Raw genomic sequence first — 15,717 nt, forward strand, 5'->3', positions numbered from 1 at the left:
ACTGGCCTGCACTGCCACAGTTCTTGTGCAGACACTTCAGAGACGATGGCACTAGATTAATTTTTCCATAAGTACCTCATTATCTGATAGCTATCTTCAGTAAACATCAATTGGTCCAACTCTAGTTGAAAATCTTTCAATCTAATACAAGTACCAGAAATGTATTTGCAATATACTTTGATTTAATAGTATGTCGGGCACTTGATGCATGGAAGGTGAATGTCATTAATTAGAAGTTGACTTCATGAATGACACCTTATGTCATACATGATTAACTATAAAACCATAAATATATCCTGTACTTTCAATGCGCACCGTGCTAAAGAACTTGCAATGTACTGACAGAACGTCATTTCCTCCACTTTCTGCAGTCAGTGAGATTCTTTTTTTTAAAAAAATAGCTTGATAACTATTGCTTAGATTCTGGCATATGTGACGTCACCGAATAGCCACATAACCATAGCTTAATGACCCCATAATTCAGTTTGGAATGCTGTGAGAGAAATAAATATTATCCAGCACACCGGGGAATAAATCCACTTCTCTTTGAACGAACCCAACAGCCACAACGTGAACAGATTGATGGAGCTCGGTGTAATGTCTGATCTGAAAGTCATTGCTCTTAATAGCACACTCCTTTGCTCAAACTCTGGGCTGAGTCTCCAATCTTGTGATCAGGAGGCCAGTGTGATACTGACCATACTGACAATCACACAGCCTTTCAACTATTTATGGCGCGGGACTTCGAGTGAAAAACAGTGAATTAGTGGGCGGCTGTGCCCGAGTGTTTCTCAGTCCTATCAAGCCATAGATTGGGATAATTTATTATAGAATCAACACACATTTCCACAAATTTACTTGATGAGAAAACTGTCCATACAACGCAGAATATGATATACAACAACTGGTGCAGATTCAGTCATTTAATTCAAATGAGCTTGATCTGCACCTCAGCTCCACACAGATGTATTTGATTCATGCCCCTGCATAGTTTCACCAAAAAAAAATCCATTGATTGTAATCTTATTATTTTCAACTGATCGAAGTAAACAAAAACACTTGTTCTTCGGAAGTGGGTAGCAATATTCCTGAAGGCAACTTCATCTCCTTTCTAAATTGAGTCCTAAACCCAAACCCAGTATCGGCAACCGCTCCGGAAGTGGCCATACCTCCATCACAATGTTTGCTGAGAACTGAATAAGGCTGAGCTCCATTCACAATTTCTCAGGCAGAAAAGAGATCATTGGCAGCAAAAGCTGAACATTATCCAATTTGAAGTCTGGAATTAACATTTACACCAGATGAGTATGAGATATTGAGAGTGATGATTTCCAACATGACATAGTCTGAGCAATCTCTCTTGGCAGTAAATTGGCATTACCAGTATTCCAGGGATCATAGCACTGGTATGTCATTCTTGATAAGACATTCACCTTTGACCCGTCACGTAAAGGTAATGGCTAATGAGCAGATCAAATGGTCCCAAATTTGCGTTAACTTGCCCTGTGTGGAGAACAGGTATACTCGTCAACTCTCTAAAATGTAGTCACTACAGAAACAAATGGTGGAAAGAATTACCTACAAGCGTTGTGGGCAATTATCAATTAAGATTCCACCACCAACGTTAACAATAGCTGCCCCTGTGAAAGCTCTTCGTGATGTTTTGCTGGCTGCTCCTGGACTCTGTCTCTTAATGCCTTTCTTCTTACAGATGAAAGGTGGCCACTCAGGTTGACACATGGTGGAAGTCGGTGTGATGGAAGAGTGGAGATTTACCAGGACGGCAATTGGGGTCAATTACTGGACAAAGGGTGGGACCTGAACGATGCTAACGTGGTCTGTAGGCAGTTAGGCTGTGGCGTCGCCATAGCCGCTTACAACTCTTTAAAGTACGGACAACGCGGAGGGACAGTCTGGGCAAATAACATCCAGTGTAAGGGAAATGAAACGCATCTACGGAACTGCGGCTCAGTCCGGTTGGATTCTCCTGTCCCCGACAGCATTGGCGTAGGGGTCCTGTGTTCAGGTGAATGGAGTTTACTTTTACGCAAGCATGAAGATAAGTGTATCATGTGCTCAGAAAGCTGAGGAGATTGGTCACTTATCCCTCGGCGTCACTCAGAGCAGCTTTTGAAATCAGGGATCTGAGCAGATATTTACTACCCAGGAAGAAGTGAGCAAGAATGGTTTTGTCTGTCATATGTCTCATCATAACGCAGGGAATTTCACAGAAACATAATAGGAATGAAAGAAGGGTGGAAGAATGAGATATTACAACAAGTGCCAGTCCTGGTCAGAGAGACTGACTTGAAGAGGATGTGTTCGAACTGGGAGATTGGGCAGGTTTTCAGAGGGAATTCTGGCTCACAGATATCTGAAGTAGTTCTCTTTTGTACATTCCATCTAACGTTTGTAAAACAGGTTTTGTGCGTTTCATTCGTTTATAGTTTGCAGTGGCATTTTAAAGTCATTCTTTTGCTTGTGTTGATGCGCTGTCAGTACATATTGAACATAAAATCCTCCTGAATTGATTCCTGACAGATCACATCCAGATAAGGCTGTCCGGAGGTGGAACCAGATGTGCTGGCCGACTGGAGATTTATTATAATGGTACCTGGGGTTCCGTTTGTGATGATTCCTGGGATCTGACAGACGCTGGTGTGGTTTGCAGACAGCTGGGTTGTGGAAGGGCCTTGAACAAGACACTTCCTGCTTCTTGTGAACCCAACTCAGGCCCCATTTGGTTGGATGAGGTGGACTGTTCCGGGAAGGAAGCATTTCTCTGGAAATGTCCCTCAGCATCGTGGAATAATCACGATTGTCACCATAAAGAAGATGTGACGATCGTATGTTCAGGTATTGCTCGTTTTCTTAGACTAAAACCCAAAGCTTCACATGGAGCATGCTGTACTCTGTAATACCGATAGTGCATCACAGAACAGCAACGTATTCTCTCTGTATAGGGGTCTGGCTGGTCCTGCTGCTCCACACATGCATTAATAACACCAAATAACACCATCTGGGATTCTTGATCTTTCCTTCTCGCCCATATATTTACCCAATTTCACCTTAAAGGCATGCACAAAGCTTTCCTCAGGCCGGTTTTCAAATTCCATGTTCTTTGCAATCCTTGAGTCAAAAATCATTGTCCAGGATTTCCCAATGGATTATTCAAAACGTCTCAGTTAATGATCCTGAAATTTGGACCCGTCGACTATTGAAATAATTGGTGCTTGTTTATATCGAGATCTCTTTGCTCCTTCTCAATATTAAGATTTTAATTTCCCTAGAATTATGTGGCATCTTTATGCTTCCAAGCAACCCATATCACTTCAGTTAGAATTACAGTATCAATCTTTTTCGGAATAATCATCGAACAATGCACCACAACAATATGGTCTTCAACCACTCTGTCCTCACACTCATGTCTGTGTGGACCATGATGCTATTTTAAACTAATACCATCTTTCTGCACATGGTCCAGAGCCCTCTATTCCGTGCATGTCCATATGCTTTGTCTAAACACCTCTTAAACATTGTTATTATGGTACCTATTTGCACCACTTCCCCTGGCAGCGCATTCCAAGCACCGTCTCTCTATGTAACCAACTTGCCTTGCACATCTCCTTTAAATATTTCATTACTGCTGATCGTGCACATTGACTATTCAATTTTGGATTCCAAAGTGCAATTTTAAAATTTATTGCCGATGGCAAATTTATTGATGATAGGGAAGTGGTGGTGGTGGTAGTATTTGTAATGATGCTTGTTAAGAGTGTAGGTACTTATGTTGACAGTTTAAGTATAGCAAATAGAGGAATACATTTTTTTAAAAGAGTAATCGCACTCAGAAACGCCAGAATTGGTTTGCACTTGAAGCCACACGGAATGCATGACGTGTTGGTTAAGTCAGATGGGATTCATGCAGTTATGGAAGGATGTTTTTCTGACTGGAGATCTGTGACCAGCCATGTTCCACAAGGGTGACTGTTTACTTCTCATATATATGTAAATGATTAGAATGAAAATATAAGTGGTCTAATTAATAATTTGCAGATGCATTCCGTGTGGCTTCAAGTGCAAACCAATTCTGGCGTTTCTGAGTGCGATTACTCTTTTAAAAAAATGTATTCCTCTATTTGCTATACTTAAACTGTCAACATAAGTACCCACACTCTTAACAAGCATCATTACAAATACTACCACCACCACCACTTCCCCATCATCAATAAATTTGCCATCGGCAATAAATTTTAAAATTGCACTTTGGAATCCAAAATTGAATAGTCAATGTGCACGATCAGCAGTAATGATATCAGCAACAAATTCCCTTGGAACATAAGTTCCCAACTTTTCTGTAGCTACCGTTTACACCGACTTTCTGTTTGCAGAAAGATTTTACAGCAAAATTCTACCGATCTCCTGGTTTGATACAGTCAGTTTTTGACTTTATAATAACTTGCGAAAAGTTTTCAAAAATTCAAACAGAGTGAAATTTTACAATTACTTAATTCACATAGAGCTACAGAGATATACAGCATGAAAACACACTATTCAGTCCAACTCGTTGATGCCGACCAGATCTCGTCCCATTTGCCAGTATTTGGCCCATATCCCTCTGAATCATTCCTGTTCATCTTCTCACCCAGATGCATTTTAAAGGTTGCAATTGTGCCATCCTCCACCATTTCCTCTGGTAGCTCATTCCATGCATGCACCACCTTTTGTGTGAGAAACGTTGCCCCTTTCATCGCTTTTAAAACTTTTCCCTCTCACCTTAAACCTATGCCCTCTAGTTTTGGCTTCCCCTACCCCAGGGAAAAGTCCCAATTTACCCTATTTATGCCCGTCATTATTTTGTGAAACTCTATAAGGTCACCCCTCAGCCCCCCTCACACCAGGAATAACAGCTGCAGCCTATTCAGGCTCTCCCAAACACTTCAACCCTGGAAACATCCTTGTCAATCGTTTCTGAACTCTATTCATTCAAATTGATTCAGGAATTCAAAGAGTTGCCTGAAAGGATTTGGAAATTCTTCTTGATTATGAATTTCTATATCTGTAGGAATAAACAGAATGTGTTTCTGAAAGGGAATCGTACGTGGCTGACTGGCTGAAGTTTTATTTGAAGAAGTAACAGAAATACTTGATGATACTAATATTTTACAATTGATTTCAGAGGATATTTAGACATGTGACAAAATGTGTAGGCCTTGTCATAAAAGCGACTGGAGCAACAACATTGGCAGATTGTTCGCAAAAAGAGAGAAATGGGAAATGGATATTATTTGGGTAGACAAAGGTTTATCGGGAACTGCATAAGAATGCATGGTTTTCCGAGTTTTAAATCAATATTTTGATGTGCAGGGGACAATGTCAATGCTTACAAGTGACGTGAAACTTTGAAGAACTATAAACTGTGGGAAGGACAATGCAGAACTCCAAAAACGTACCGATAAGTTGGTCAGGTGGCCAATAGGAGGCAGACGAGAATCAGTTCAGGGATGTGTGAGGTAATGCATTTTAGCTGGAAGAACATTGAAATTAAATTTTTAAAAAGGAGGTACACGTTTGAAGGGGGTTGAAAAGCAGAGGGACCTGGGTGCATATGTGCACAGTCATTGAAGGAAGGAGGACAGGTCGAGACAGCAGTTAAAGCATACTGTGTCCACAGATTTATTAATAGGGGCCTAGAGTACAAGAGCAAGGTGATGATATTAAACTTCGAAGAAATACTTTGTTAGGCATCAGCTGGAGTATTGTGCACAGTTGTACGTGCCACATTATACACATTGTGTAGATATTTGTGACAATGCTGCTCCTTTAACAAGGTAATGCTTCGTCTTTATCAAATACTTTACTGGTTCAAAGGTGTCCAGTTTGTAAGGGTTTTAGGGCCAATTTGATTAGAGCTAACAAATACTGCCGCAGATACAAGGCTTTCAAGTTTAAAGACAATCTTGTACAATGAAAGGGGAGTGGCAAGTTCTCGCAGTTCAGCTTTTTTCTGGTTTGGATTTAATCTGGTTGCTCAGCATTGGCTGTTCAGGGCAAGCAGTCAGTCAGTTGTGAAGCTGCTGGACCCGAAGAAGCGGTCCATGTTGATCCTCCCTCTCTCCGATATTTCACCTGTAAGAGCCTGTGTTTGATCTTACCATTTTTTGCAAAGGCTTATTTTTAAGGATTGTCGCAAGTATTTGGAAGAGCATCATAAAGTTGGGATGGTCTGTTGGGTATTTGATTAGTTACGTTATTCGTTAACCTGTTCTCTTTTGCTTGTCTTTCATTCGGTAATCTTACAAATAAATTCTGTTTTGTGTAAAACGTAGAGATTCAGCTAGCTGCACCACTCCAGGAATATCGACCTCATACCTGCTGAAAACAAATAGTGAAGTAAGGGCCATTTTCTTGAAATGTTTTGAGGGAGTCTGGCCTGGTCCATAATACATTAGAGGCAGTGCAGAAGCGATTTGGAAGAAAGTTCTAGGAATAAAGAGCTTCCGTGTTGAAGATAGCTTGGAAAGAGAAAAAGGCCGAGGGGAGATTGGATAGAAGTTTTCAAAATCCCGAGCGGGCTGGACAGAGTGGATATGAAGACGCTGTCCCTGCTTACAACAGTAGCAAGAAGGAGAAGGCATAGATTTAAAATGACCTGTAAAAGTAGCAAGTGTGATGTGAGGAAAAATATATTCATACAACTAGCAGAATGGACTGCCTGAAAGTGGGATGGAGTCAATTCCAATTGAGGCATTCAAAGAGGACATGAGGTGGTTTTCTGGATATTGAGAATGTACACGGATGTGGGGGAAAGCAGGAGATTGTTACTAAGTCATGACGCTTCTTTGACGAACCAGTACAGAATGGACCGAATCGTCAATTTCTGCACCGTAAGACATGTGTGATTCTGTGCCTTGAGTTGTCGCTGTTTAGCTTTCTGATTAAGTACTGGTGATCAGTGAACACAAACGGTGCAACATGTCTCCCAGCTGTGTTGCGACAAACAGCCTATTTCCCGAGTGAACTGCCCGGATATTTCTGATTTTATTAACAGAACACAAAGAGCTGAGGCTGGTGAATGGTAAGCATCGCTGCGAGGGGAGAGTGGAAGTGTTCTACAATGGGACCTGGGGAACCGTGTGCTCTGAAAATCTGGATGACCACGACGCGCAAGTGATCTGTAAACAGTTAGAGTGCGGCGACCTCGTTTCCCAAGACACTAAGTATTTCGAACAGGGATCTGGACAAATCTGGTTGGATGAGGTTGAGTGTAATTTCCAAGAGACGACCCTTTGGCAGTGCCAGTCAGAGCCCTGGGGGCAACATAACTGTAATCACTTGGAAGATACCGGCGTGATTTGTTCAGGTAACACAGCAAATCTCTCAAGGGGCAGGGTGGGAGGAGGTGGGGGGGGGGGCGGGGTTTGTCCTTTTAAACCTTAACCTTTGACATAGTCAGTTCGTTTATCTTATTCACAGAAATCAACAAAGGCAATAAGCAGCCCGACAGTTCAAATGACTGCAATCAAAGACCAGGTAATTGCTCTACTTTGTCAGATTGAAGATCTGTCTTGTACTCCTAGCTTCCCCTGTCACATAAAATTGACCTTTTTTTGACAGAAGCGGGATTTGATTTGCGCCTGGTTGGAGGCAATAGCAACTGTACTGGGACTGTGGAGATCTTGTACAACAACACTTGGGGCACAGTGTGTGATGACTCCTGGGATCTGGCTGATGCCAGGGTTGTCTGCAGACAACTGGCATGTGGTCCCGCTCTATTGGCCTCAGGAGGAACAACTTTTGCCCAGGCTGACGGTGTCATCTGGCTGGATGAAGTGAAATGCACGGGAAGTGAATCTTTTCTGTCCGACTGTCCTTCCTTACTCTCAGCTCAGCCTGACTGTGACCATAAGGAAGATGCCCGGGTGATCTGTTCCGGTAGGGACGCTACTGAGTGATTGGGTTGAATCTTGATTGGGGAACATTATCCAGTGTTATTGCATATTGCAATGAGCTGTTGTCTTTCTGAAGTAAAATCTCAGTTTTTGACATTCATGAGTATTTTTTACAATGCATTTCACAGAGCCTGATTTGTCACCGAATCCTACCCCGGCCACATCTACAGGTATTTATAATTAAGACTTGCTCCTGTTCCTGTTGGAGTTCTGACTCGTGAGAGTCGTCTTATTGACATAGCCGTACGATTGTTAATTTCAGAAGTTTAGATTAGTTTTAAATCGTGTGAAACATTTGACATGTTCAAGGTGGACTATGTCTGTATTAATTGTTTCTGTAACCCTGCCATTTAGAACAAGGAGATAAAACCAGTTCCATCCTTCCTGCTGTTTGCATCACCCTAGCTGCCCTGATACTCTGTGAGTTAATCGCGCTACTGGCTGTAAGACAGAGAAAGTTTAAAATAAAAGGTAAGGTTCAAATCTTCTACCCAAACCAACAACGGTTCTCCGAGGTTCCTGATTCTACTCAAGTGTTGACAAGACTTTTCCGGGGCGTAGAGAAATCATTTGACCTTATTAGAAATCAAGATGAATCCGTTTCTGGCCACGTGTTTTGTTCAGGGCATTTCTGAAGTCACTGAAAGGCGACATTGGAACTGGGAGCTGATTTAAAATGTCCCCATTCATTCAGCACATAGAACACCGGAAGAAGTTACTTGGGACAATGGGTCAGAAATTTTCATTGAACTCTTTGGCCTTTGCGTTCAATTATCTGCTTCTCAGTTACTCTTCCTTATGGGTGTCGTCAGAATACCCCAATTCACTCAACGTTCAATCGCAACCATTTCCTTCATATCCCAGCACGAACATATCACTTCTCATGAGTGTGGAAAACATGGCACTTTTTATGACACAGCAAAAACAAATCCCTGACAAACTGATGCTATCCTCAGAGATCAGTCGATTTAATGTACAGTCTCCCCACAAATGATTCGCAAATGAATATCTGGGTGAGCGGGTTGGTGAGTGTCGGTGCTTTCATGCGTAATCTGTGAATGTGCGTGAGTGTACGTATGCGTGTTATTGCGTTATTCTGAGTGAATACCAGGATGTCACGCAATGTCCATGTGTCACAGTGTGTGAGAGTGTTTGAGTATTTGCATTTGTGTGTGTGTGTGTAAGTTTGTGAGAGAGTGCTTACGCGTGTGTTAGTATATTTATGAGTGAGTGCTTCTTGATGCATCTGCGTGATTAGTGCCTATTGTGAGTGGCTGTTTGTGTGTCAGGGAATATGTATGTCAGTGAATGTGTGCGTTTGTGTGTCAATGAATATGTTTGTGAGGATAAGTATGTGACGGACAATATTAATTGAAGACCTGGCAGTGAATATAGATTTGACAAGATTCAGTGGGACGAGTTTATTTGTGTGATAAAGGGACTGACAAAGCCCCAAACAGCATGATTTTTAAAACAAATACACAATTGTACTTCCCTCAAATGTTAACAGGTCTTGAACATATCCTTCTATCACTCCAACATACCTTGTATTCATTTTTCGAAAAGTAGTGACACTTTCTGTAATATCAGAGAATCACAGGATTGTTACTGTGCAGAAGGACACCGCCCAGCCAACCTCGCCTATCCTGTTCTCTGAAGGAGCATCATGACTTTTGCGCCATTCTCCTGCCTTTCCTCCCTTAACCCGACAAACCTGTTCCTCTTGGATTAATGATCCATGCATTTGAATGTCTCAGAGGTAAAAACAATGACTGCAGATGCTGGAAACCAGATTCTGGATCAGTGGTGCTGGAAGAGCACAGCAGTTCAGGCAGCATCCGAGGAGCTTCGAAATCGACGTTTCGGGCAAAAGCCCTTCATCAGGAATAAAGCTCAGGAATGTCAGGAATGTCTCAGTGTGCTTCCTCGCACACATCAGGCAATGAATTCCTGACTCAAGCTACTTGCTGTGGCAAACTATTTATTGTTGCATTACTCTTTGAAGCTATGCTCTCTGGTTGTCGAGATCTATTTTTATGAGTTGGGTCCCCAACTACCCTCTTCAGCCCGTCATGATTTTAAAAGCCTCTGTCAAATTTCCTTGAATCTTTCTTTTCTCCATGAAAATCATCCATACTTCTTCAATCTATCCTCGTAACTGAAGTTCCCTCTCGTTGAACAAATCTTATAAACCTCTTCTACACACTCTCCCAGTGCATTTGCATCAATCCTATAATATGCTGCCCAGAACAGTTGTAAACATTTCTCCAACTGAAGTCTAACTCATGTTTAAACAAGTAACAATAAGTTTCCTTCCATGAAACTCTCCAACATCAATAAAATTGTAAAATCAAGTGAAGATTGATTGTAAAGAGATTTATGAGATACGAATTTACAAGCAGACACTTCAGAGACAGAAAGTAGAGCTGCACTTCAAAGCACCTCTCCCTTCAAAGAGACACACGTTGGCACTGCATTTGCCACCGTACAGGAAGAGCGACTATTCATGTTATGGTGCCTGCGAGCACAGCTTTCTTGTTAACCCTGCATGCAATACAACAAAATGTTAATCTCTCCTTCCTCCATCCTTCTACAGTTGCCCTTTCTGACCACTGGGATTCCACTGCTGGTTTATACCAAGGAATTTATGAAGAGATTGAGAATATTGCAGCGGGCAAGCATTCAGCTCAGACACATGGCTCAGGTACAAAATTCCATCCTTTCACCTCCCAATTTCTGTTGCTCAGTGGTCAATGCACTGATTGGGTACAGTTGGAAGCTCACCACACCGAGTGAACATCGTCGTGGCCTGTCCTCAGATAACCAGTTTTAAAATGTGCATTGTGCGTCACAATATTTAGGCCAATGACGGTACTCAAATCTGTAGATCTTTCAATTCTTTCGGACATAGGGAAGGCTTAGATGGGGAAGGTCAGTCTCGAAACTGAAAGATAAAAGAATCGGAAAAAGGATCCTCTTTGCAACATTTTGTGACCACACAGCCCTGGTCGGATTGACAGCTAGCTGATTTTTAAAAGACACAGGAGCAAACTCCGTTCACTGACACGATATGAAAAAAAAACAGATCAGATATTTTCCTCTGCGCTGAGATAGGAGGTGTTAGCTTTAGCAACGAGCTGTACGGTGTGAGTTGGTGTCAGTTCAATGGTAGGATCGACAGCGGGTCAACGTTTTGAGCCCAGATGACTTTGCCTATCCTTTGTTGCTCTGACAAAATGATGCAAGCCATCCCTCTTCATACACTGCAACAAATGTTCTGCCTCAATCGTGTCTGGCCTCAAACTGACGCAGGGACCGGTAAATGGATTCGGTTCCCTTCTCCGAACATCCTAATCACAACTCGCTTTTGTGTTTTACAGTTTCTTCTTCCCGTGACTCACTCAATCACATCGAATATTACACCAGTCAAGGTTTGGGTGAAAATGATCCTGGACCAGCGAATCCTGAAGGAAACTCCTCCAGTACTCCGGGTTTGCATCTTCACAATTTGCAAATATCCTTTTTTATTACATGTATGCTTCACGTTATCTGCTACCAAAAATCAAAAGATAAAGACGTCGAGCGACACAACGCCATAGAATGGCGCTGCCCAGAACCAGCAGTGCCAGAGAGTGATCTGACTGTTATAATTAATAGCTCGGCTGAATGTATGCACAGCTTCAGTGATTCAGTGGAATGGGATTTTAAAACTAAGATACGGCCCTCTCATCTCATTAATTTTCCCGCCTTACAAATTCCTCCTAGATTGATACATAATTGTACATTGTTTGGTGCGAAGTATTCGTTTTCAATGAAAATCCCTCGTTCATTCTAGGTCCGTTTGCAGGCAATTATGATGATATTGAGACTGAAACTAATGACACGCGGGACAGTCACTTGCTGCTTGATCCTGGTCCCGAGGATTTTTCCAAACTGAGACCGAGCAGCGGCGACGGCGCCGCTCTGGGTGAGTTAACCCTCAGCAATGTTTGCTAGTGCTGTCTAACAGAATCAACTGTGTGTTTATAGAACATCTACGAGGAACCAACTACACATGTGAGAGTAATTTTAATTACAAAATATTGCAGAAGGGTCCTGGACTTGAAACAGTGTCGTGTCTATTGCGCCCTGTGTATTGCTACCTCTTTAAATTGCAGACACAGCCAGGAGCTTTTCCACAAATTTGCACTTCTGAAAGGTGATTGGAGTTCGTGTAATTACAGGGGATGTACGAAGCTGCAATTTCAGTGGAACACCTCTTCCCCGAACAGCAACAAAAAGACTTGGTGTCTGAGGATCAGACGTTTCAGCAGTTATAATTCTTGTTGCCTGCTGTAGAGGCACTGTGTAGTTCAAAGGACCAATATAGATCAGTATCTAATTGAGAGAGGAGGGAGGCGTGGGCGGAATCTCTGATACCTCAACCGTTTTGCTTTGAGATGAGTGTTTAGCATAACTGAACTCACACCGATTTCTGGAGCATGATTCTCGTTGACTCGCACAGAGAAAGTGCCAGGAACGCTTGTCAATAAGAGTCAAACCATCTGATCAGCTGCTCAGGCATGTTTCTGCTTCTCCAAGGCCAATTGAGCCAAGCATGCTCTCGTATTTCCCTCTCCTTCAACCTTCAACTGGTATCATTCACGATTTTCTGTCCTATCTCCCACAGATTTTCTCTGAGCTCACCTGACCCAGGAGAGCCGCTTCCTGCTCCCTGGACCGGATTTCTATTAAACCAGTTACCACTAAGCTTCCCCATTTCCCACTGTCAACACCCTCTTCCCGCTGAAAACCTGCCCCAACTCCAGCAGATATTTTTCAGACTTCTTTCACTCTCTCTGAAGGTCTCCGCAGTAATGACTGCGTTCCTCCCAGATTTTCCCTTCCCCTCACTATCCATGTTATTTCACAACCTTTGACATCCTTTTCCAAGACAAAGACCTGGAATGTTCTGTCACCTCAGAAATGCTTGCCAAACACTGCACAAAACTGCATATGCATGTCCTATCACTCACGTTTCCATGCTTGCCACACGACTGATCACATCTGCATTCAGAAACACGAAGCTAGTTCGCATTTGCCAACGAACAGTACCTGAAATTGCCTCAAGACAGTCTCTTTTGGCTCCTCCACTGTTACTAAGTGGTCAGCCTGGGTTTTTATATTCTATGCTAGTAAATCAGAAGTTTCTTCCTACTCAATACTAGGAATTCTGAAGACCTTTTCTTCACTACCCAATGCATGTTTTATTTTCTGGCTGTGGACACCATTGCTTTCCATTAAAAGGGTAACCGCAGACATTTCCCAACCGTGATGCCACAGTTGATTGCCATGCTATCTGAAAGAGTAACTGTTGCTTTCTTTGTGACATTGCATGACCCCACAGTGCACAGCCACAGCTTTGAAATATGTGCCTTTCATTTTTCCAACAAACACTTCGGGAGCCAAAGACATTTCCCTTGAGGTTATTTAAATCTCCCATACTCGTCCTGTCACCATTCATCCAACACTGTTGTGTGCTCTGACTTTCACTGGTTCTATTTAAGCACTGGTCATTTTAAAACATTCATCTTTACCTTCAAAAACCTCCATCTGCTGACGGATCTTGCTCTATAATCGTATCCAGCCCCGCCATGTTCCTTTAAATCTGGCTCATGGAGTAACCTTGATTTTAATTACTGTATATTTGCTGGTTTTGACCACAGTTACTAAAGCTGTAAATATTGATTCCCCTCCCGAAATGTTTCTGCTTCCTCAGCTTGAATTCTCATTCCGTACACTATTCGATTTCCACTTCCAGGAACCTCTTCAGTTTTCTCTTTCTAGATGCTATTTCAAACTTATCTCTCTGAACAAGGTATTGGTCGCACAGCCTATAATCACTCTATTGTCTCATTTCCGAATGCTCCTGTGAAACCTTGTCTTATAAGATTAGGTTAACTGTGCTTTATAAATGCAAGTTATTGCTAAGATTTCTGTATAATCAGTAATCTATAATCTGTTTCTCCCCACAGAGTACAGTACCCAAAGACGCTTTGATCCCGATTTCCCACTTCCTTCCCGGTTTGGAAACAATGGAAATATTCAGCAAGATGTGGTCGCATTTGCAAAGCTTACTGCTGCAGATAGGCAGTGAACCTGATACAACACCAATATCAAACTAGTAAGAACAATGCTTTATTACTGCTTCTCGTGTTTGCAGCGTAAGAGTTTGCAATCCCAGCGTGTTGTGCAGTGCGAGAGTGTGTAGTCCCAGTGTGTGTTGCAGTGAGAGTGTAAAATCCGAGTGTGTGAGAGTTAACAATTCCAATACGGAGTGAATTATTAGAATCTACGGTCCTGACAGTTTCTAAAGTTTCCGAAGCATATTCAATTTATAAAAATGATCAGAGGAAAAATGCTATATGTTTCTGAATGAAATCAAGGCTTTGGCATTGGAGTGTTTTGTGTAATCAACCACTTGACATCTGACCATGCTTTGCCGTCCATTACACGACTTGAAATGGAATCATGTTGTCATTTAAGACAGGAGGATGCCAATGCAAGCTCACCTAACTGAAACAAGCAGCAGCCTCATAATGATCCAATAACCTGTTTTGGAGATTGTTGTTTGAAAGCTATACTATTGACAAGGACACCAATGATCACACTCTGATCATTCTGTTCATTTAATAGTTCCATGGGAAATTTTACATTCATCAAAGTAGATAGATAGCAACTCAGTTCAATATCCCTTTTGAAAGATGGCACTTTTAACACTGTAGCATTTCTGCAGGACTACAGTAATCTGTGTGATCTTGTTCTTTTTACTCAATCCCTGGAGGCTGAAAGAGGAGCGTGTTGCAATAGGGGCAGTGTAGGGATTACTCTCAGTCTCAAAAATGTCTTCTCTTTTCAGTTAATTAGCGTCTAATTCAGAATATGATGTCCGGAAATGTGTACAGCTTTACAGGAATTCGTCTGTGACAATATTCACGAACATTCCCAATTACATGAACAGATTATATCCTTGTTTCTTGATGTACACCTATCTTTAATCGAATAAAATGCTATATTACTTCGTGTTGAAATAATTGGTTTTGGTCTATATTTTATTTGAAAGCATTTGTGTTCTGTTGAATTAAAACAGAATTTGTTTTACTTGCAAACACAATTAATTGTCTGTCTAAATAACTACTGCAAAGTTTGCTCTGCATCAATTCATTTACTCTGTGGTACACATCAAGATCCTGTGTTCCTTAGTGAAAGCCTTGTTGGAATATTATTTCAACGTTTCATTTCCGATTACAAAAGAATTACAACCTGTTAGAACGATGATTGGTCAGCCTGTTCTTTTGATATTTAGTGTAACTGCTCTCTCCATCACAATGTGCTGAGACTGCTGCAGACTCAAAATGTAAACGGGGATAATAGATGAAGTTGGGTGTTCCGGAAAAAGTGTATTGATAAAAAGATTTTATTTAGAATTTAAGTCCTTTTTTGAAGTCAATGTGCATTATGAGCACCTCCATTATAAGAACGGGAAATCACGATCATAATATGGTAGAGTTCAGTCTGCAGTTTGAAAGAGAGAAGGCAAAATCGGATGTAATGGTGTTACAGTTAAATAAAAGTAATTATGAGGGCATGAGAGAGGAACTGACGAAAATAGACTGGAAGCAGAGCCTAGCAGGGAAGACAGTAGAGCAAAAATGGCAAGAGTTTGTGGGTATAATTGAGGACACTGTACAGAGGTTTATCCCCAAGAAAAGAAAGATTATCCGGG

At 41.7% G+C, this 15,717-nt stretch overlaps 1 protein-coding gene across 1 annotated transcript in view; it reads left to right on the forward strand.

The window, feature by feature from the left end:
* The window catches only part of LOC122542972 (deleted in malignant brain tumors 1 protein-like), a 49,943-nt gene extending 34,937 nt beyond the window's left edge, over positions 1–15,006 (forward strand). Inside the window, exons 8-19 of the mRNA XM_043681115.1 lie at positions 1,712–2,026; positions 2,542–2,856; positions 7,052–7,363; positions 7,477–7,533; positions 7,618–7,935; positions 8,081–8,122; positions 8,307–8,423; positions 10,549–10,656; positions 11,333–11,443; positions 11,788–11,919; positions 13,967–14,115; positions 14,851–15,006. Of these exons, the coding sequence (XP_043537050.1) occupies positions 1,712–2,026; positions 2,542–2,856; positions 7,052–7,363; positions 7,477–7,533; positions 7,618–7,935; positions 8,081–8,122; positions 8,307–8,423; positions 10,549–10,656; positions 11,333–11,443; positions 11,788–11,919; positions 13,967–14,088 (1,949 nt within the window). The 3' untranslated portion in view covers positions 14,089–14,115; positions 14,851–15,006. The remainder of the gene's footprint in view (positions 1–1,711; positions 2,027–2,541; positions 2,857–7,051; positions 7,364–7,476; positions 7,534–7,617; positions 7,936–8,080; positions 8,123–8,306; positions 8,424–10,548; positions 10,657–11,332; positions 11,444–11,787; positions 11,920–13,966; positions 14,116–14,850) is intronic.
* The last annotated feature ends 711 nt before the right edge of the window (positions 15,007–15,717 follow it).

Source organism: Chiloscyllium plagiosum, chromosome 42, assembly GCF_004010195.1.
Source record: "Chiloscyllium plagiosum isolate BGI_BamShark_2017 chromosome 42, ASM401019v2, whole genome shotgun sequence".
NCBI lineage: Eukaryota > Metazoa > Chordata > Chondrichthyes > Orectolobiformes > Hemiscylliidae > Chiloscyllium > Chiloscyllium plagiosum.